Source organism: Apostichopus japonicus, chromosome 19 (genome assembly GCF_037975245.1).
Source record: "Apostichopus japonicus isolate 1M-3 chromosome 19, ASM3797524v1, whole genome shotgun sequence".
NCBI lineage: Eukaryota > Metazoa > Echinodermata > Holothuroidea > Aspidochirotida > Stichopodidae > Apostichopus > Apostichopus japonicus.
In genome coordinates, this window is record NC_092579.1 from 8,086,704 (window position 1) to 8,109,903 (window position 23,200).

The window sequence follows — 23,200 nt, forward strand, 5'->3', positions numbered from 1 at the left end:
TTTATCTAGCGAGTCCATCTATCATTGTATAGATGAAATGAAGACCAAATAAAACGGTGGAAAACCGTCACCTTCCTGCACCGACTGTATTCATCCTTCTATTTCTCGCCTCAATAAACATTTTAGACATGGTCTTCGGCTAATCACCAGTAACTTTCTTCCACTGGTCACGCCAACTACTAATAAATCAGGTGATGTTCATGACACCCCCTCCCATGCACTCCAAAACTTGACATAGTATATAGCATAATGAATAGGCTGACCAATATAATGTTATTGAATCTTAATTTAATAATAATAATAATAAACCATTTGAATATATTACCCTCATATACTGTATAGATATGATTGTTTGAAATATACTGTACTGAGATATTCCACTAAATGTATATATAGCTCACTTACAGCATTTCATAATGGTTTCATTCATTCTTGATGTTTTAGGTGAAATGTGATACGGTCTTTTCTTATACTGTGATGAAAATTATATTTACAAATTAAAGGATATCATTGTGTGATTAGAAGGTGTTTTAGATTAAATGGGTAATTTTTTCTAGTAATTACTTACTACTGATTACGTTTTCATCTCTTCGCCTCAAACGTTCGACCATGCCGGCACACTGCCTTATAACCACGTCTCGAAATTTCGTTATATTTATCTCTAGCCCTTCGGGCGTTGGGCAATCTTAATCCACTAGCCCGAAGGGTGTTTGTACTAGCCCCAATTCATCAAACTAACTTTAGGATAAGACTTGCACATGTACTATACACACACGTAACCTGCAATGAACGCTATGCCATTAAACCTCAGTATAATGTCATACACAGAACACACCTGATGTGCAAGCAAACAACTCCTCAATGTTTGTATTTGGAAGGAACTTGCAAGAACTGTAATATTAAAAATCATCATTTTTACCTCCTTTTTAGCATAAATTCACAACAATATAAGTGCGATATATATATAGACATGTCTGTAAAAAACTTTCCCAACTATGGATAATAACCAAGTGACATCACTAAATACTAAGATATCAAAGCGGCGGACACTCTTTTAACCCTGAAAAGGAAACCAAAAATATTTAATAATTTCGCCTTGTGTGCCGCATAATAGCGAAATACCAACTACAACAATTTAAAAAAAAAAAAAAACTGCTGGCAGTATACGTTCCATTCCTAAAAGTGTAGTCGAAAAGACTTAACTCATAATAAGCACAAACTTACTAGAGCAATACACCGACTACGACAGTTCCTACGCAATGTGGCTGTTTTAACTCGAATACCATGTGCGTGAAGCCAAAGACTGCAGTTTTCAATCTCTGCAATTAGCAAATTGTAACACCCAATATGCTGCGCTTTTGTCCATAGAAATTTATTTGTATTCAATTTCTATGGCTTTGTGTCACCCACAATGACATGGAACCCAAAGTTTGGTGTTATTGTCCAATAACACCACTTCCTTGTAGACAGTGTGCAGTCAGTATTACCATTTTGAATGTCAACTTGATACGAAATAGGCCTACTAACAACCAAATGCAAGTTAGTGAATTACTAGCATAAAGCGGAACACTCTGGAGTTCAACCAACATTGTCGTAAAATATCAATCCAAGTACACGTAATTAACCTAAGTTTGTTGTTGGTGTTACTTGTAACTGCCTGGTCTAAGTAAAAGTTGGCCTGCGTTTTCGCCAAGACGTCTAGCAAAACGGTTATTGACCCATTCGGGGTAGGTTACTAAGTTGTGGCTGGAGGCCAGGTTACAAAGGAACTTAAAATGTTTTATAAAACACTCAGTCTCAATCCAGGTGGTCTCCAGTTGATGTTGATCTGCTTCATATTACGGTATTCTGCAGCACAAACGGGAACATGCGGACGAAGAGGTAAGTGTTAAGTACTTATAAGTTTTGATTTTGAAAGAGCATGTAAAATTCGTTGGTTCTTTAACGTTAGTGTAGGATAACGCAAGAAATGAATAAGATAGCCATGTGGCTGATATGACTTGCCTTAAGCCTAGGCTTGTATAACACAATAGCAGTTTGAGCCTGAACATTTGTCCCCTTAATCCTCAAATACCCCGCTTGGGGATACCATACAGCTTGTTCACACGACTTCAAACGTGGGCCACCATGCAGTAATTGGCAAATATTTGTTGCGTTGTCACATGCAGTTTGAAGTATAGACACCTGGACAAGTAGAAATGCATTAAATGGTATTTCACTTCCTATAGCACCTCAAATATATATATGTACCCAGACTACAACTGACTGAGTATACATTGTGATAAGAAGAATAAGAAGAAGATAAGAAGAATGATGATAACCACAGCTATTATAATAAACTGATCTCCAACATATAGTATATGTTTGTCAAAAAGTGACTAGAAGTGAGATCTTTACAGAAGATTATTAACACCATGGATGCTGATGGGTAAGGCTCACTATCCCAGTCTACTGTTTATATTACTACTATGATAAAAAAAAATTGTTAAATATTTTCATGTTAAAGGTTTCTCCAAATTTTCTGCTGAGTTAATTCCCTAGATCTATGATTTCATGGTAGTCTTGTGCATTCATAGTTACATACATCATGCCCAGAAAGAGCCCATTAGCTTTATAGGTTGCATCCATAACTCCACCTTTTGCACCGAACGACTGGTTTTTGCATATTGGTTAGCTGAGTGATGAGTCATGTCTTTACGCACAATTAGTTGAGCTGCCTATCTGTCTATTATGTAACTCATCATACAGCTGGTAGCCAAATCCTATCAGTTTTCAGTGTGTAGCTATAGCTTGCAGTGCACGTATTCTTCCGCAAGCGGTACGGTCACAATAATAATGTAATGTTACAGTCGCCTGTTAAGGCCTTTAGAAGCATATTGTCTTGGGGCTAAATACACATTGTTTACCATGTGTGCTTATGCACTGTCGATTCGTGTCTCGTAGCATACGTATTATCAACGTATAAACTCAGCATCAGTTGCTACTTCACTGTATGGCAGTTCAGGTGTGAGTGAATCATTCTGGTCAATTGCACATTAGGCCTAACCTCGTTTGTTGGAATTGTACTCGAACTACTCTCTAACTACGCATGTCTTTTAAAGGCCTATATGAGTTTATTGTATTGCATTTATAAAGGATTTAAGGTAAAGCAGTATAGTGATTTGACTCAGAGCACTTATATTTGATTGTAAAGTTTAGGCTTGCGACTTCTCTTTTCAGTTAATACTGTAAGATTCTGCTATGCTATGTGTATAAAGTGACACATTATTATTTCAGTTTTGAGCTTCCTTAAAAGTTTCACTAGTCTACACTTCGTGAAAAATCACCACAAGCAAAATATCCGTACATAGTGTACATGAAAGTAGTGACCCATTCCACACAGTTAAATCCCATTGATATTGGTTGTTGAACAAAAATCCGATTTGGACTTGCTTCAAGTTCACTAAAATTAACTTTTTATTACAATGTGGATATGCATTAATACATATATATTTGGGTTTTCATTGGCTCTATATTCCAACACAATTTTTCCCCGCCCTGTTTCCCGCGAAAATTTCCTGCTTTCTAATGTTTGGAAATATGATTAAATGATTAGGTTGACTTAAGAATATCTGGAAAAAACAGAAAACACACAAATGGGAAATGAATTTCCTTTATTTTAAAATCAAATAAAAACATACAAAAGATGTGTCTACTCATAGCTTGTTTCATTAGGAAGAATTAAGACATAGTCACAAAGTAGGCCTAGGATATGCCTTTGTTTTGCACATGATATCCAACGGTATTTTTTTTCTTGTTTTCCTGTTTTGGCCGATTTTTACGGGGCCTGTTAGTGATTTTGGACCCTGGTCATAATCCCGTCGGGCAGTTACCCTTTTTTTCCTTCTTTGAAAATGTTTGAAACCAATGGTACTTATTTCTTTGTTGAATTCACGGACAATTTCGCTGAAACTTTTTGGACTAATTGTTTTGCGTTTGATTTAAGCTGTTACTTGTTTCCAACGCAAGTCATATACAGTATGTTGAAACAGCAGGGCCGCTCAGTACCTCTTCAATGTACACCTGCATGTGCACATGTTGTGCACACATACACATCACATAGTTTCTGAAGGATTTGATTCAAGCAATGGCAGCTACCTAAGGAGTTCGCAGTACACCCTGGCCTTTCTCTTGATTGTCTTTTTCTCCTGGATTTCGTTTAGCAGTATATGTTGATTAAACTTATAATACTACAAGTAGCCAACATCGTGGACTTAGGACCGGACAGAAAGTGCAGGTTTGTTGATGAGTTAGGGAGATGGGAAAACGATGGCCGGGGTTGGGATAAGGCTTTCTGGTCACTTCGCCCAACAACCACTTCGCCCAACTACCATTTCGCTCAACTAGTATGGTCATTTCGCCCAATCAGCCTGGTCATTTCGCCCAACCGGCATGGTCATTTCGCCCAACGAGCATGGTCATTTCGCCCAACCATTTTTTTAACTCATATTCATTCATAATAATATTACCTTTTCTATTTCACTAGTTCAATTTCATTGATTTTGGGTTATATTACTTCGTGGTAGGCAAATAAAGTGATGTCCCTTCGATATCGGTCGGAGTCTGAGCAGCTTTGGGTATAATGGGAGGATTACTTTGAAAGTTATTTTATTATACAAACAAAGGGGAATCGGTGTGGAATAATATCACCTTTTCTATTTCGCTAGTTCAATTTGATTTATTTTGCGTTATAGAACACTACTTTAGGCGGTTACGCATACAATGAAAGTTATATTATCATACAAAGGGGAATCGGTCTCCATAAAAACCTATTAAACCTAACCCCTAAAACACTGATCCGGCATCCTACCGACTAACAATTCCCGAACGTTTACTTATTGAATTGAAAAAAAATAAAATAAAATATGAAACCCGTCCGTAACATTGAAGTATTAATTATATTTAATCAATGTAACCACTGTATCGATGTAACCACAACTTCAACTTTCCTTAATATTCGGTTTGTATCCCGTAACGTTAAAAATTCCCGAACGTTTACTTATTGAAGTATAATATTTAATCAAGGTTGGGCGAAATGACCAGGCTATTTGGGCGAAATGAGCAGGCTGGTTGGGCGAAATGAGCAGGCTGGTTGGGCGAAATGGTAACGTTGGGCGAAGTGACCAGCTTCCGGGATAAGAACACTTCTTTCAGGAAGTGATGTCAGGAAATTGTCACTATTTTCCTATAGGGCTTTTAGAAAACAAACATTATGATGAGACTTTCAAATTATACAGACAAGCAATTTGATTTCCCATCGATCCTCTCCAAAATATGGCTAATTCTCATTAAAATGCTTCTTATCTTGCATCTAAATGTGCTGCTCAGTCAAGTAGCCCGGTTTCATTAATGCAGAAAATTAGGTAGTATATTTTATGAAAACTTTTATGATGAGTATTGCTCTGCTTCTACTCACTTTTCTTTCAGCAGTACAACTCTATATATGATAATATGAATTAGTTTCCCTTCTTTACCTGAAAATATGAAGGCTTTGCTCACTGCCTATCTTGCATGAATTCTTCTTTGGAGTTGACATTTGTAAACTGAGACTGAATCATTGACTTAGAGTACCTATAGAACCTCCTCTATCTCATCACTGAACTATATGTGTAACTAAAACCTGCGGTATATCAATAGCTATACAGGAGAAGATTCTATGCACTGTACATGTCGTTTGCGTAACTAAACAGTGAATTGCCAATTTGTCATGGGAGATCTGCAAACCAACTTTAAGCTGCTATCTGTGGAAAAAACAGCTGCTCGCTTAATTGTTACATAATTGCAAATGTAGTCATGTAGCTGCACAAAAAATAGTAATATCTTACCTGAATGCACAACAACTGCCACACATAGTGACCATCCATACCTGAATGCACCAAAACTGCTACACATAGCGACATACATACCTGAATGTACAACTACTGCTGCATATAGTGACCATACAAACCTGAATGCACAACTATTGCAATACATAGTGACCATACATACCTGAATGGACAACTACTGCTACACATAGTGACCATGTATACCTGAATGCACAACTATTGCTACACATAGTGACCATACATACCTGAATGCACAACTATTGCTACACATAGTGACCATACATACCTGAATGGACAACTATTGCTACACATAGTGACCATGCATACCTGAGGGCACAACTACTGCTACACATAGTAACCATGCATACCTGAAAGCACAACTACTGCTAAACATAGTGACCATACATACCTGAATGCAAAACTATTGCTACACATAGTCACCATGCATACATGAATGCACAACTATTGGTACACATGGTGACCATGCATACCTGAATGCACAACTATTGCTACACAAAGTGACCATACATACCTGAATGCACAACTATTGCTACACATAGTGACCATACATACCTGAATGGACAACTACTGCTACACATAGTTACCATACATACCTGAATGCACCAAAACTGTTTCACATTTTGACCATACATACATGAATGGACAACTACTGCTACACATAGTGACCATGCATACCTGCATGCACAACTATTGCTACACATAGTGACCACACATACCTGAATGCACAACTATTGCTACACATAGTGACCATACATACCTGAATGGACAACTACTGCTACACATAGTGACCATAAATACCTGAATGCACAACTTTTGCTACACATAGTGACCATACATACCTGAATGCACAACTACTGCTACACATGGTGACCATACATATCTGAATGGACAACTACTGCTACACATAGTGACCATACGTACCTGAATGCACAACTATTGCTACACATACTGACCATACATACCTGAATGGACAACTACTGCTACGCATAGTGACCATACATATCTGAATGCACAACTGTTCCTACTTACAATATAAATCACCTCATTGGATGTACATACTTAGACAAAACCACTTTGCATAATAAGAACATCAGCAAGTGTAGAGGAATTTTCCAATCTTAGACATTCCATTACTAAAGTACAATCCCCTGTGCTTTAGTACACTACAAATAATATACAAGGCCGAAATTAAAATAGCTTAAGTTGCTATGCTTAAACAAGGAAACATCAATTTTGTATTTTGAAACATTTTTGGTGAGTATCCTACTCATTTAGCGTAATGATACTGTAAGCTTTACTGCATAGGGGAAGTTAGTGAAATATCACCTTGCCTTGAGCAGTTTCACCTTTAGAAATATTTACTTCTCTCCATGTTTCTGGCGGAATAATACCTGTTCAAACCATCCGTGAAATCACATGCTTAAGGATAGAACTTAACCACTGAGCTAAATCAGCGAAGTCGTCATCACAGCGGAAGCAGGTCACTTCGCCCAACAACCATTTCGCCCAACTGCCATTTCGCCCAACCTTACCATTTCGCCCAACCAGCCTGGTCATTTCGCCCAAACAGCCTGGTCATTTCGCCCAACCTTGATTAAATATTATACTTCAAAAGGAAACGTTCGGGAATTTTTAACGTTACGGGATACAAACCGAATATTAAGGGAACTTGAGGACGGATCAGTGTTTTAGGGGTCAGGTTTGATTGTAAACGTTCGAATATTAAGGAATGTTAAAGAAACTTGAAGTCCTTGAATTTGTATAACAGTGTTTATAAATATATTACATATGTGATTACATATGTGGTTTCATTGATACAGTGTTCACATTGATTAAATATAGTACTTCACTATTACGGACGTACCCGTACGGGTTTTATATTTTATTATTTTTCAATTTAATAAGGAAATGTACGGGAATTGCTAGTAATGTAAAGTAAGTGTAATACTACAACCAAACATAAATCAAATAGGAACTGGTGAAATAGAAACAGTGATATTACTCCACACCGATTCCCTTTTGTTTGTATAATAATATAACTTCCATTGCATGCGTAACCGCCTAGTGAAAGTAGTGTAATCCTCACATTATACCTGAAATAACTGCTCAGACTCCGATCGATATCGAGCGGACCTCACTTTATTTACTTACCACGAAGTAACATAACCCAAAATAAATCAAATTGAACTAGTGAAATAGAAAAAGTTATATTATTCTGACTGAATATTAGTAAGAAAAGGTTGGGCGAAATGACCAGGCTGGTTGGGCGAAATGACCAGGCTGGTTGGGCGAAATGACCAGGCTGGTTGGGCGAAATGGCAGTTGGGCGAAATGGTTGTTGGGCAAAGTGACCAGCAAGCATCAAAGCTATCTTTTGAAGACATTGTTAAACCCCTTATTATCACGAATTAATTACAATACATAGTCCTAAAGATCTGAATCCAAGCAATACAGATTGAACAAGCTAAATCATGATTTTAACAGTAATATAGTTTAGTCTTGCGGCTTGGGCTACAGAGGGGTGATTGTATTATAACTGCCCAGTCTGTCTTGATCTAAACACCTTCCAAAAAGATAGATATTCAGCTTATCCCTGATGGACAGAATGGCATATGTTTGGTACAACTAGCTGACCTCAGGCATTCACTTGAAATGTGAGTAAATATTTTGCAAAAGTCATAGTTTTCTTTAGGTACAGTATATGAGAAACCATATTGACCTTTGAGCAATCCGTGGGTTACAAACTCTAGGGTATACTTTTCAAGGTTTATCATCTAAGAAGATAAGGAAGTTAGTAGAGGTTTAGGATTTCATAATTCTAATATTGTTATGTTTTCAGATAAGGTTCAGATGACTGTGATGTCATTCAAGTCAAATGATGCTGGATCTGTTTCTACTTCGCCTCTTCCTCACTTTGAGTGTTATCTTGGAGCAGGAGATGAGGATGCAGATGTGACTTCAGTTAGAGCTTATAACACAAGAAATAACAATCCTGTTCCCAGAGTGGGTGATACCATGATCTCAGACCTTCCTTCAAACACAGCTGGATATTCTGTTTCAATTACCCCTGCTGATAACAATGCATTTGGCGTTTTCAATTGTACAGTAAGGAAGGCTGATAGAGAGGATACTACCATCATCACTATCTTCCTGCATGCTAATGGTGAGTTTAATTCAATAAGCTCAAATATGCAAAATCTATTCAAACATTGACTGCTTCTGTAACAACGAATGTGTTTCTATACTCTGTATGTTAGTGTATGTGTATAACCTGCAATAGTTATACAACTTATTAAAACAAGTATAAGGTAAACACCACAGAATGATCAAACTCATATATATATATATATATATATATAATAGCATCACAGCTAATTGATGGAGCGCAGAAGCAATGCATTGATGGAATCAGTGTAAAAATATGGGTCAATATTAGTTTCCATAAATAGAGTTAGAAGTGAACCAAAAAGATAAGTATTAACTTATAGATCGGCAATAGCAAACTCGTTTAATACTTGATCTCGCAGATGCACCGTTTGTTCGTGCGAGATGCCAAGACATTTATCTCGAAGCCTTGCATGTGCATTGTCTGACAATACAACATCCCCCATTCAAGCTACAAGCGCTCTCGATGGTATGGCCGTCTTAGTACACAACTTTATCCATTTAACTACCGTATACAGAAATACTACTAACCATATATAGCTGTTAATAACAGAAACATAGTCTTAACGTAGTAAGTAAACAAGCCCTGAATTGTATTAAAAGTTGAAAATATACTCTACTATTGTCGATGAAAAAGCCTGAACCAAACACAATTATATCTTTTTGTATGTGTGTTGTTGTTCAGCATGCCTACTAAGCCCAATGTAATGTATTACATAGCAAATATAAATCAAACATGAACATCGAAATTCAATCTCCCTATAGCCTGATCACACATGCAAGAGCTCTACTGTGTATTTGCGATTTCATGTGCTAAGCACATCAACCGATGAGGTGCCCTTCGTCGGTTCTTCATATGCACAGTACCAGTAGTAGGCCAATGCTGTAAACTACATCGTCCTTTATGTACTTGGACCTCCATCATATAATGTGGCTATAAAATGTATGACAAAACTTGCAAAAATAAAATTTTTAAGTTCACATTTTTTATTTGTTCAACTGCTTATAAATCATGTAGTAATACACAATTTCGTTCGTGGCTCTCAACTGGGGTTTCCCAAGTTCAGATGTATGGTGAATGAACTTCGTAGTAACTTTCTAGAGGTGTGAAACGTGCAGAATTCGTACAAGGGCAAACAATTAGCAATGAACAATCTGCACACATTGATAGAATCTCAGAAAGTTGCCATGGACACTTAGAAAGTCATATGTAGAACTGAATCACTTTCAGTTGATGAAAAAAATAGACCTAATTGTGTAAAATAAAACATGAAATAAATCAGGCAACTGAAGTCGGATAGCCACAGAAATAGCGGCGGCAGATGTCAACAACAAAAGTTTCGTTTTGCAGTACTTAAAAAACAATTTAATTATTTTCTTATCAAGTTTCACAGGCAATACAAACTTTGCTGACACAACAAGCCGTACAAATATCATACTCTGAACGACGTGGCTGTAGCTCTCAATTCATGAACACGTTAGCATCCTTCAAACTCACTTACCATGTTGGAAAATACTTTGAAATTTCCCTACCATGAATAACACCTTTAGGAATTCAAGACAATAAATGTGCAATATAGACATTACCCCAGAAAATATTGAAGAATTTGCATATTTTATTATATGTTTTTATTTTGCCAATCTCTAATATTGTTATTGTTTAAATCTGAATGATCTACCCCGATAGACAACTCGACGGCCGTTTGAAGAATTTTCACAGGGAGTTGGGTCAGATAATTTAAACGAAATTGAACCTAGTGATAACAGTATCGCAGGTGTATGAAGCTAGACTATTTTTTGATTGGGGGTAGGTTAGGGTGAGAGAAGGTTCCGACAGCGATTTTCAAGCTCAAATATAGTATACCAGTCAGAAAGAGGTAATTATTCTGAATTGCTTGGTCATGTAAGTATCTTTGGGATATGATGGAGGTTATGAGCCAAAAAGCCTCTGGAAGTTGGAGATTTATCAGATAGGCCTATCATTACATAACAAAAAAATTTGAAAGCACAAAAAATGCATCTTGAAAAGATGAAGATAGACTCAGGCTAGTCCTAACGTTTTGGGGTTCCAAATCAGTATAACCGCAAGTGTGTGATTTTTTTTGCTTTTTGTTTTAGGGGGGGGGGGCGGAGGATTCAATTTCCCTACTGATTTAGGAAGGGGACTGCACCTTGCTCCATGCCCTTGGGTCATTGAAGCCAAAATTATGTAGGGAGTCTGCCAGATGCTTCACAAGAATCTACTGGGGAAACAGAGAATGGGGAATAAGATTAAATTTGGTGACCCCCAATGCACCCTTGGGTGCTGTCACCACATCCAGATATTCCATCATAATGAACTTCAAGCCAGAAAATCTGAAGAGGTATCATTGATTTTTTTATTGTCTGTAAGCAAACTATTGTGGTAACTACCCCGTTTTCCCACAGACAGTACCACACGTTATCACTTCAAGAGTTTGTCTACATTTTATGCAAGTCGGCAATTCATCATTTTGCAGTTGATGAGCAATTTTAGCCTGGACGAAAGTGGTCTAAACAATACTTAGTATTTAGCATATACATGTAAAATAAAATACATTAATCATTCGTAGAGACTTAAGACAATATTGATTGAAATAAGTTTTAGGGACTTTTATATAAAAATTGTACTGGTACAAATATTATCATGGTGTGAAGATATGTATTTCAAATATAATTTGTTAGGGATGACATGCATTAAATTATTTTAATTTCTGCCTCGAGAGATCCTCAGTTTAGAATGCTATGCAGTAGTACATAACTTACGGCAATGAAACAAGTTGCAACAATATATGCGCACATGGCTTCGTTTCGGTTATATTTTTAAAGTGTGTCGTTTATTTTGTTCATTAACATTAAAGCCCAGAATAAAAGAACAACTCATTACGGCCTAGTTACAGTCTTTGAGGTGTTTCATCAATCTTTGCAAACAACAGTTATAATCACAACGATTTTTTAACTTGATTTAAGGCTAGTCACAACGGGCAGTTTTGTATCATCTTATGAACTGTTTATTAACATGTAACAGAGCTGAAGTGTCGCAATTCTCAAGATATCACAAGTCTTTAGTAGTCATTGACGTGCAGGACTGAGTTGCAACAATAGCGCTATACGATGAACATGCATTCGTGAAAATTCTGATCTTATGTGTCCATACTGTTACTTTCCATACCGAGGGTGCTAAAAAAGTGACATTTAAGTGAGCCACATTGATAATTAAAGTGCTGCCAGGCTATGCAAGGTACAAGCTTGTCGGTTATATTTGCCCAGCACTTACAGTAGATCCTGCAAGCTTCCTTGAAGCTCAAATACTCTACAAATTATAAAATAATTTCTGTGGCTGCGACTACAACTTATAATCTGGCTCCAAAAGATCAATCCGTAGACATGGAGGGCTTCTAAAATGAAATGTATGTCCAATCAAGAAAGTGAATCTGTCACTGCGGACAGTAGTAATGATAGGTGTTGATATGCAGGGAATAATTTAGTGTTCTCATATTGTGTTACCAGTTTTGAAAGCTCTGAATCTTGTGTTATTATATAGAATGGTTCCTGTTGGTTAAAAAAACTAATGGTCATCTTTGAAATTGTGTAGTTATTTGCCCATTTTGCGATGTGATACTATATGAATTATTCACTGATATAATGAAAAAGGGTTGTTTGATATTTGATTGCCATATTTTTTTAACTGAATCTTGGTTATTATTTCATAGTTGCGTAAAGTATTTTTTAAACATTCTAAATTAGAATAAACCTTTTATTTTATTCTGCTTAACATTTCTTATTTTCATTTTGTTGGGAGTGGGCAACTCTTTTTTCTTGAAAACACAATGTATTTGTGTTTTGCTAACATCATTTTTAATGTGCCCATGTTATTGAAACATAACAATATGAACCATTGCATAATGCACAAAGAAAATAATTGGAAAATACAGGAAATGTTTGTTTGACTAGGTATTATTATAATTTGGTTCTGAAAAATTTGAACACTACAAAACTCTAGGGTTTAATTCTCCTTTGACTTTGTTTGGTTTGCTGCAAATTTCCTGATAACAACTGTACAGTACAGTTACTCTGCAGTAAACATGATATGGTTAAATTGCATTAGAACCAATCTGCTATGACATTAAATTTGGAACACAGAAAAATATAGCAAATAAAGGTTCATCACCAGAAAATGTAAAGTATCTACAATATTTGAATCTTCAAATCTTTTGTATTTACAGCTTATGTTGTTCCAGTCAATGGGCAGTTTACTCAAACTGTTAATGCAGGAGATACAGGTGTCCAGATAGACATGGAGTGGTCTGATGTGGGTGAATCCAGGTGGAGAATTAATGGTTCAGATTTTGTAATGGATAGGGATGGAGACAAAGATTTCATCATAAACAGAGAAGCTGCTACTGGTGATAATGGTCTCTATGAGTGTCATATTTTCACTCAAAGAGGTCGGGCTCTCCATGGATTGAATAGACTGATTGTCCGTGGTAAGAATAATGTATTTCCTATACTTACTGTATTGAGTTCATGGGTGGTGGTATAATGTTTGATTTCCACCCAGCAATAGTGAATCAGTTTAACTAATGTATTCATTGCATGATTAAGAGCAGCTACTTATTGATCTGAAAAGCTAATCCACTTGGCTCAACTTGCTTTATGGAAGATAGATTATGTGGAAAGTCTTGACAATATTTTTGATGTTGCATGAAGGTTATAGAAAGCACTTAACTAAAGCTCATGAATGGAAGTTAGATGGAGCCTTTTGTCTCACCTCATCCCTTAATTGTATTAATGTATCTAGAGAGTATGACAATGTGCAGTTGTATGTCGGTGGAGCATATCCTGGATATTTCAGTTGCTATAGCGATATGGCTGCTATGGGAAAAGTTTATGATCTGGAGGAGCAAGTTTTGAGGAGTGACCCATGATATGGTGATTGAGGTGTGACCCGAAGTCCATTAACTGGAATGGGGTAAAAATTTGGTCATCTGTGTGTGTGTCTGGGACATCTTCCAGATTTATCAAACAGCTTCTTCAAGCTTGGTAAGCAGGTGTCCCATGATGGGAACTTGCAAATATGTCTCTGAGAGCAAATTGAGTCTAATTAAGTGAAAAGAAAAAAATTTTCTTTCATAATAGATCCAATTGGGAATATTGAATCGACATGCAACCTTCACATGTATGTGTATTTCAAGCTCTATCAAATATTTCAGTCACAGTGTTAAAGGTCAAATAAATAATTTTAGTGCAAATTTGTGGCAAAAACCTTTCTTAAACAGCTGTTTCAATTTTCTCCAAACTTGTTAGGGAAGTGCCCATGGCATTGTCTTGTGTCTGGGAGATCTTCAGAATGAGATAATGACTTTCTGCTAGTTAACACAAAGGGGAATCACTGACTATTACGGCCTACAAAGGTATAATAGGAATGTCAAGTACAACCAAAATATGTGCTTGCTATTGTTAGCGAGGTCGACGGTAAACAAAAGCATTAAAGGTCAAGTTAAGCAAAAGACTACTTTTGCTATCCAGGTTTCCATGCATCTGAGGTCATTATCTATGTATGATAATAATAGTACTTGTTTGTAAAAATTCTCCTCAATAACTCAACCAATAACCTTCGATTTTGGTAGGAAGAATTGTGCAATGAATGTGAATTTTTCCTTGAAGACCTTCTGAATGAAAGTCCAGAGGTCAAAAGTTGAATGATGCAAAAAGCAACTTTTGAAACATTTTAATAGATCGCAAACCTCAAAAGTTAACTATTATCAAACTATATGTTACTGAATAAAGGCAACCGCTGGAGGTCAAAGCTCAAGGAATAAAAATGAGTCTTATGAATATGTAAAATTTAAACATGCATTTATTTACACAACTTATTCATGAAGGGTATTCACAATGACATATGCACCTCGTTGGAAATGCTTCTAAATTTTATATAGAGCATACAGTAATAGCTCTTTAACAATATTTGTGCTGTGTGAATGCAAATAAAGTAGTTTGATTGCTACTGTCAATTTCTAATCTATTCTCAAATCTTTCTTTAGTCAACTACTGTATGGGCATTATTCCTCACAGAGCCGTGCTGAGTGTTGCCTAAACTGGTTTTCCTGATTTGCTAGTGACCCACATACTAAGGGGCGTCAATCATGGGGGAGGGGGGGGGTACAGGGGAACACATCCCCCACTTTCTGCAGGGTGGGGACACAATATGAAATGCTCCACCCTTTAGGTTTAGTGACTGACTGGTGTAGTCACTAGGCCTTTCGGCTCATAGTGAATCGTGTTTCTCATGTTATGATCTGCTGAACCTTCTGATGAAAAACAGAACTTTTCAACTGGATTGAAATAAGAATTACGGATTTCATTTATAGCATAAATTAAATGGCTTACCAAGCCCATACACCGTTGAGGCTATCTGCTAAGCCTGGGTGCTATAAACTGCTAGTCATGTTGTTGTTATAACCATTTTAACCATTTTACCTAGCTTAATAGTTATGTACATATGTATGCAAAGTAAGTTATTTGTGATTAATGTAGCTAATGCCAAGTACAGGGCTGTAGCCTAGTGGGGGTTGGGGGGGGGGGGGTCAGCTACCCCCTGAGATTTCCACTTCCTAAATGAAAGTAGGGCTACAATAATGTGAACACCTGGACAGTATGCACTATTTCAGTCAGTTTTGTCAAAATGTTCGTATCATTTCTTCTGTTTGCATAAGTCAGTAGTGTGCAACCTCAAACTTATAGGCTAGTATTATAGGAATGGCGTTCAAAAAGAACACGAGGTACTTTTTAAGAAAAGTCACACAAGAAAGAACCTGGGAATGAAAAACATCCAAACGACTGATCCGCTCTCAACCCCAAGCCTAGTTATGTTGTGATCTTAGTCAAGTGTGTATCACAATTCACCTACAAATAACACATAATGCTACACATGATCTTAGCCAAAAGGCCTATGCACTTTCACGAATGCGATGACCATGCGTTTGATTTGGTTTTCAAGAGTTTTGTTAGGATAACAATACATGTAGAGACCTCCCAAGATAAACCTGTGTTAACAGGGCAACAGTCTAATGGGAAAATACTGTTCATAAACATATTTATGTTAAAAGTTTAGAAGATTTCACATGGGCCTATCAGTTTCATTTTTAGCAGCTATATCATTGCCCCAATGTTTTAACAAAATATATTGCGGCACAGTGCCCTACACAGCCAACCCCACTCAGCTCATTTAATCTCTTCCCCCCCCCCGTCCCCTCCACCCCTCTCCCATATCTTCATATCACATGTTTATAAAATGCATAAAGTAGAGCTTAAAAAGTAACATAAAGTCCTACATTTCTACAGAGTGATCTTACCGAATGAAACTTTTCTAATGTACATTTTGCTTTTTAAGTGTAAATTTCTAAAACATGAGATCTGGCTACGCCACATGTTTAGATAGTGTCACGGTGGTACCTTTTGGGAAATGACCCATCCACTAAAAATTTCTTTTTAAAGGCCTGAGTTATATATACTCATATCAAAAGCATCACTATGTAACATTTGGACGGTGCATACTGTTTCTCGCTGTTCCCGAACTGCTCTTAGAGACTCCACCAAGCTTACAGCCCTGAAGTTTCATTATTTTGTAGTTGCTACTGTATGCATCCGATAAAGTGAATTTTGCCCAGTTACCCAAAGAGTGTTTTTTAAATGCACTTTAGGGCATTTCCACGGTAACTCACGTTACATTTTTGATGTTTTTCGTCTTCTTTTTGTACCATATATTTTACTAACACTTGAGTATGATCAATTACTTCTGCTACAGTAGTTAACACAATGCTGAGGCATACCTCAGCCAAAAAAAAAAAAAAAATGCTTCTTGCAGATTTTATAAGGCAAAAAGAGTCGGTAACTCACGTTACATTCCTAAAAGCGCCGAAATTGGAAAACAAATATTATTCAAAAAGTGTCCTCATACTAAATGAACTCAAAGAAAAGTGAAATATGGTAGTTATACCTTACCTACTAGTAAACATATAGGTTGCCAAAAAAATCCTGTATCATTGTCCAGTTGCATAAAAATGATGCAAGACTCGGTAACTCACGTCACGGTAACTCACGTTACAATTTGTCCACGCATAAAACAGTTCATAAAATATAAGTTGCTGACACAATTCAATCTTATTAATTCTTATGTAATAGTTTAAGCCTTAATAAAAATACTTCTTGTATTCATTTTGTAACACAATGTGACTGTTATTAACTTATTTACAGTTTCAAATACTGTAGGAATCACTACAGTGCTCCATATCATTCAACATTAAAGCCAATGAACACTGGCGGAAATAGCCAAAACAATTGACATCAATGATAACGATTGTGTTCAAGTGGCGAGGTTCAAGAGGCCCTGTGATAGTATAGAGTAATATTTCATAGATGTATCTATATGGTTATGGGTTACTATGAGAATGGGGTCTTTCACTGTCTAACAGCGTTAGCAGCCCCTGTTTTCTTATATCTGGCCTAGCTTAATGTACAAAAATCAAACTTCCCTTTAAAGGGTGTCAAGACTCGCGCATAGAGAAACGTCTCATGCCGGTTATCTGACCTAGATTCGAATAAGGTGTAACAGAAATGTTAGACACCACCATCGATCCCAGAAAAAACACACAGAGCCTGCTATCGTTGGTATCCAGGTACCCCTTACCTGACGCAATACTACCCGGTTTCTAACTTATTACCCGAATCCTATGCAAAGTTTGACTTTTTTTGTTGCTAGGTCTATGGTTAGGCAAGATTTTCCCATTGACTTAGAGTGGTGTGAGGCTACCATGTGGTCGAAGATAACAACAATAATATAGTATTCCATAGATATCTTATAACTGCGTCACAATTTCAGCAAATAAACAGATGGTTAGGCTAGATTACCCCATCGACTTAGTGTGGTGTTAGGCTACCATGTTGAAAGAAATTGAAAGAATCCTCACAATTACTATTTTTTCATTCGTTTATTTCATAAAAGGAAAGACTGACATCTACTAGATGTTACTAATGGATAATAGATGGGATTACTAAAATATAATAATCGCAAGTGGTTTTTAACTAAATGTTTATTCCAAATTGGATCAAATTGTGGGAATCATGCAATCCCGCAGCTAATGCGAACCCTGGGCCTGCATAATAGATAGTAGGAGTAAAAACTGTTTAAAGAGCTAAATTGGATATTTATATGGGAGAGCAAACATAAGCAGCGGCAGTGCGATGTTAGTAGTGATGTTAATTTATTAACAAGTTAATGAAAGAAACAAAAGCAAATAGAAATTGTTGAGGAAGGTTTTACATCTTATCTTACACCTATTTGAACATGAAAACATTGTCATTGCAGAATATAATTCATTTAGTATAGCATCCGAAATGTAGTTTCCTGAAAATCGCGATACACAAGGGTAATACTTTTCCGGTTACCCGGATAATGACAGGTAACGGCTCTCCGGTTCCAGGTTCCCGATTTTTGGACCCTTGTAAACACTAAATATTAACAATGATTATAAAACAGTGAAAACCAACAATTATATTCTGGCCATGTTTACGCACCACATTTGGTGCTTCAGTTTGACTTGGTAGCATAATTGTCTACATTGTAAGCATGATTATATTGTATGGTAACTCACGTTACATGGTAACTCACGTTACATGGTAACTCACGTTACAATTTGCATCACCTACCCTATTTAACGTAGTGGGGTGCACAATATTTCTTTACTTGTTTTACATTTAGGGATGATGAGTAGAAACCAAAATCCAATGATGAGATTTTTAATAGTGACATATTTTGTGTATGGGAAAAAATAATTATTTTGGTAACTCACGTTACATCAGCTAATAGAGGTTTGAATAAAGCAAAAAATAGATTATTTTGGAATTTATATTCAAAAGGTTGGTAGTGATATCTGAAGTTAGTGCCCTATGTAAGCAATAAATGAACAAATCAGTACAGTATCACCATTTAGCTTTAAGGCGACTGCTGCGACATGTGATACATCAGGAGCAGATTTATTAGCTGATTGCGGATCCATGTTGAAAACAAAAAGATTCACTGAATTGTGAAACTGATGAAAACTTATGTGACTTGAAAAACGGGATCACCAATTGTTGGTATTCGAAATATGAATGCCTAACATAAAATAAAAGTGCATAAGCTCACCAGTGAAAATGAATAACTCCTGTTAGAAATGTGGCAATCCAAGAAAAATAAATCATCTGGGGCCCGGAGGCATGATGTCCATATAATTGTCCGAAGAAACGCGTCCAAACAAAAATACACTTTAAATTTACTCCTCCTTGGATAACACAAGCGAAGAAAGTTTTTACAGGTGAGAAATAATATCCCAAATTAAATATGTGAGAAAGCCTAATAGTAGTTGTTGTAGTTGATGTATAGTGTAGATGAGTAGTAGTATAGTTCTTAGAGTCTTAGCAGAAGATACTTGTTCCTTGGTGGAAGCCTTCTACTAAGAACTGCACATGGTATAGATCTACCGGATTATGCAATGTGCTAGAATTTAGACTGTCGCTTGATTGGCCAGTTGTTTCCATGGTACAAAAAACAACTACTGTACTAGGGTACAGTAGTTATGGTATTTCAACAAGAGTGAGCTTGGCTGGTCTAAATTCTATACAGTGACAATGTTGAAAAGGCTGACCAGTGGTGAACAAAAGAGATAGTTTCAAAAGGAATGCTGGTCTGTTGGTGTTGAAAGGCAACTGATGGTGATGTAATAAAATCAGCTGACAATTGTAAACAAACTGTGGTGAAGTGCAAATGTTTCTAAAATTGATGATTAAAATTCGCTACAGTTTCTTAGGAGAGCAAAAACAATTCTGTTCATAATTTGTGTACAAAATTTGCATTACAGCTTCCTTTCACTTCATATGCAAATTTCTACAAAAAAAATCAATATTTCGGAAGGTATAATATTGATTCAACAAACTTGGATATGTTTACAACAACATTTAACCAATGACAAGATGTCATTGCAGAATTTATACTTTGAGCCCATGTCCACTTTTTCATAGAAATGCCCTTTAGATACCATGTGTGTGCATGTTGTAAACATCTGTATAACAAGATGTTTTTTGTGTGTGCAATGTTTAAGGATGTTTCCGTATTTGGTTTAAGTTTCAATTTTCATAATCATGATAAAGGCCCTAAGTTACAACCGGATGTTATATAGATTCTTTCTTAATTGAAGTCTAATCCCTAAGGCCAGCCCCTGGACCCCATCAGGGGACCGAAGGCTGGCCCCTGGACCCACCAGGTAATGGCTTTGCACCAAGGGGGTCGCAGTGTGTGCAAGGCGCACACTCCTTCAGTTATATCTATTTATGTCCTATCCCAAATTTCCTATTGAGATTGACACCGGCCCTGCATATACTGATCATTTTTCAAAGGAAATGACCCAACTATCCAGGGTACCTTTGGTGCATGTAATTCAGTAAACTGACCGTTTAAAGCAAAGCACCATAAACTGTATTGCATTAGGCTTATACCACAGATCTTTCATATTAAATACAGCAGAAATTAAATTTTGAGGATAAATAATTGCCAAAATTTAATACCATGTGTGCACGTGTCAACGTGGCCTAGACAGCTCTTTATAATTCTCAATGAGTATTGTAATGCCACTGGTATAACATTAATTACGGCATATCTTCTGCATCATATACAGTGGTGTAGCTGCAGTCGCTTCTTACGAGAGGGAGGAGGGGGCTGGAAGGAGATGTGACAAAGCTAAAGTAAAAGCAACATTTGTGTGTGTGTGTGGGGGGGGGGGGGGTCGGTTGAAAGGGGGAGAGTGCTGGTAGTGCAAACTGGCACCAGAGAGTTTCATCAATTCCAGATTTCATATTAGCAGAATTTAGAGGTAGACATATGTAAGTTATAGTCAGTAGAAGAAAAACAAATTTCCTTCCCTTTGCAACATTTCAAACCTTCATCATGGGAGTGGCAAAACATTGGGAGAGCCCTTGTCCCCCTTTGGGATGCCATTGCGTAGCTTCACCCCAAGGAAAGATGTCATATGCGCATGTACGATGCCAACTATAATTGAGCGTTTGAATATTTTAGGATATCACATATTTGATTTGTTCTACCTTTTGCTTTGGTTTCAGGACAGAGCATATTATGTCATAGTCATCAACATTGTTTGGTCCGATAATCTGTTAAACAAACTGATATCCACATTGTAGCTTGGTTGCACTATATGGTATGTGTAGCTATCCCTGTTGTAACAATTAACACAAATCCTGCTGTTGGTCTTTAGACAGGACAAAACATAAACTTATCTTGCATGGGAGATCATGAATATGACCCAAGTATCATAATGCTATGTACATTTTCTTCTGCTGAAACTTTAAGTTGGAATTGTGTTCTTTTTTGACTTGAAAGTTATTATGAAATTGCTTTGAATCAATTACACATTACAGTTAATGCCTGATCATGATGTTAATATTACTGACTTTCATTGAAATAATGAAAAACACAAGATAACGGCATAAATTGCATATCTTGCAAACTCATTAGCTCCACTGTTTAGTGGTCAGTGGATATTTACATCCGAGACAGAGACACAAATATAATCTAACCCTGACAAGAAGTAACTTGGCCAATTGTCCGTTGGAATCAGAACCTTTTGACAGCATTTTACGATTGCGATCTGACAATTTCCTCCGATTCTCACTCTTTGAGTGTCATACTTCTAATGTTGGCTGCACATGTCGCTTTCTTTCCTTTGTGGCATTCGCAAATTTGTCCATCCTTGAGTTTGGCATTCAAGCACTGCTGTCTACGTATGAAGTGTGCTGCATCCATATACTGTGGTTGTATTCCATGTTATTGTATGTGCTGTTCTATATACTGCGAAGATTAATTACAAATGTACCCTTCTGTGTTTACTAATACTACTTTAAGGGCTGAATAGTGTTTTGCCGCAATACTTGCTTCCTGCTTATTGGCTGTTATGAAACGCTCGTGAATTATGAAGTAGGCTACTGGAAATTTAAATAAGAAAAGGCCGGAAAAAAAATTCCTGTCAATTATGTTGCTTCAGGCACATACTCCATAATTAGTGAAAATATGTGCATGAGAAACTGGACATACTTTCACTATTGAAATATATTAAATGAACGGCAGAAACTGCCTTGTTACGATCAAACAGTGTTTGAGACTTCAAACACTGAATCCACCTCTAAGAATTTGTAATATTCTTGATAGGTTTATAATAACTTGAAACTTGCGTCTACAACTTAACTCACAAATATTTTGGTCTTAATCACCAACGTTTTCATGCACAGGGATCAATCCATGTCAAATGAAAAGAGGCGAAGAGGGGCCCAGGTACTACTGTTGTTGGTATGATGTATTCCCAGAAGTCTTAAATGAAGAAAATTGGCACACTTATGTATGCGCATGTTTTGTTTGTTTGGTAGGATACGGGCCGGTCGGCACCCATTAAAATCCCCATAGTTTTTATAATTTGGAGGATCCTTTTCATTATATTAAAAGTAACTTTCATCTCATAGTTTAACATGTATTGTGACCTAGTCTTTACATTAAACTAATGATGTCAATTTTTTTCAAGAGGTGCGCTGACTGTACATGCCTTTAATAAACAATGCTTTAAATCAATAGGCAAACAAAATTAGCACAATTGTCTCCCTTGAACTCCACTTCCACCCTCCAACCCCAACCGCTACCCCCACCCTTCCAAAAAAGGACCAACAAGGAATATCACATGCTACCACCCAAATTACTTCACTGTGTTCTCCTTGGGTTTCTTTTCTATTAATAGCATGTAGCTCTGGTAGATGGGGTCCACCAGGATGTACCGGTATCTGTGACAATTGTTACAATGGTGGAGTTTGTGATGATGAGACTGGGAGATGTATCTGTGCCCCGGGATTCATGGGACAAAACTGTCTGACAGGTTTGTACAAATGTCTGTGAACTTGTTCTTTGGACGGAGGTTTTCTTTGCATGAGTGTGAGGGGCCATGTGGGACACTATATTGTTAAAGCCTCCTCCCATTCCTTCAAGGAAAACTTAGTAAAAGAGTTTGTAAAATTCATGAAAACCATACACCAAGTTAGGA

At 36.8% G+C, this 23,200-nt stretch overlaps 1 protein-coding gene across 2 annotated transcripts in view; it reads left to right on the forward strand.

The window, feature by feature from the left end:
• The first annotated feature begins 1,485 nt into the window (after positions 1–1,485).
• Positions 1,486–23,200, forward strand: part of LOC139959681 (uncharacterized) — a 53,999-nt gene continuing 32,284 nt past the window's right edge. The window contains exons 1-4 of one of the 2 annotated variants that reach the window (XM_071957477.1): positions 1,486–1,881; positions 8,725–9,048; positions 13,295–13,555; positions 22,901–23,035. In XM_071957477.1, the coding sequence (XP_071813578.1) occupies positions 1,776–1,881; positions 8,725–9,048; positions 13,295–13,555; positions 22,901–23,035 (826 nt within the window). In that variant the 5' untranslated portion in view covers positions 1,486–1,775. The remainder of the gene's footprint in view (positions 1,882–8,724; positions 9,049–13,294; positions 13,556–22,900; positions 23,036–23,200) is intronic. The other variant, XM_071957476.1, reaches the window with a different exon arrangement.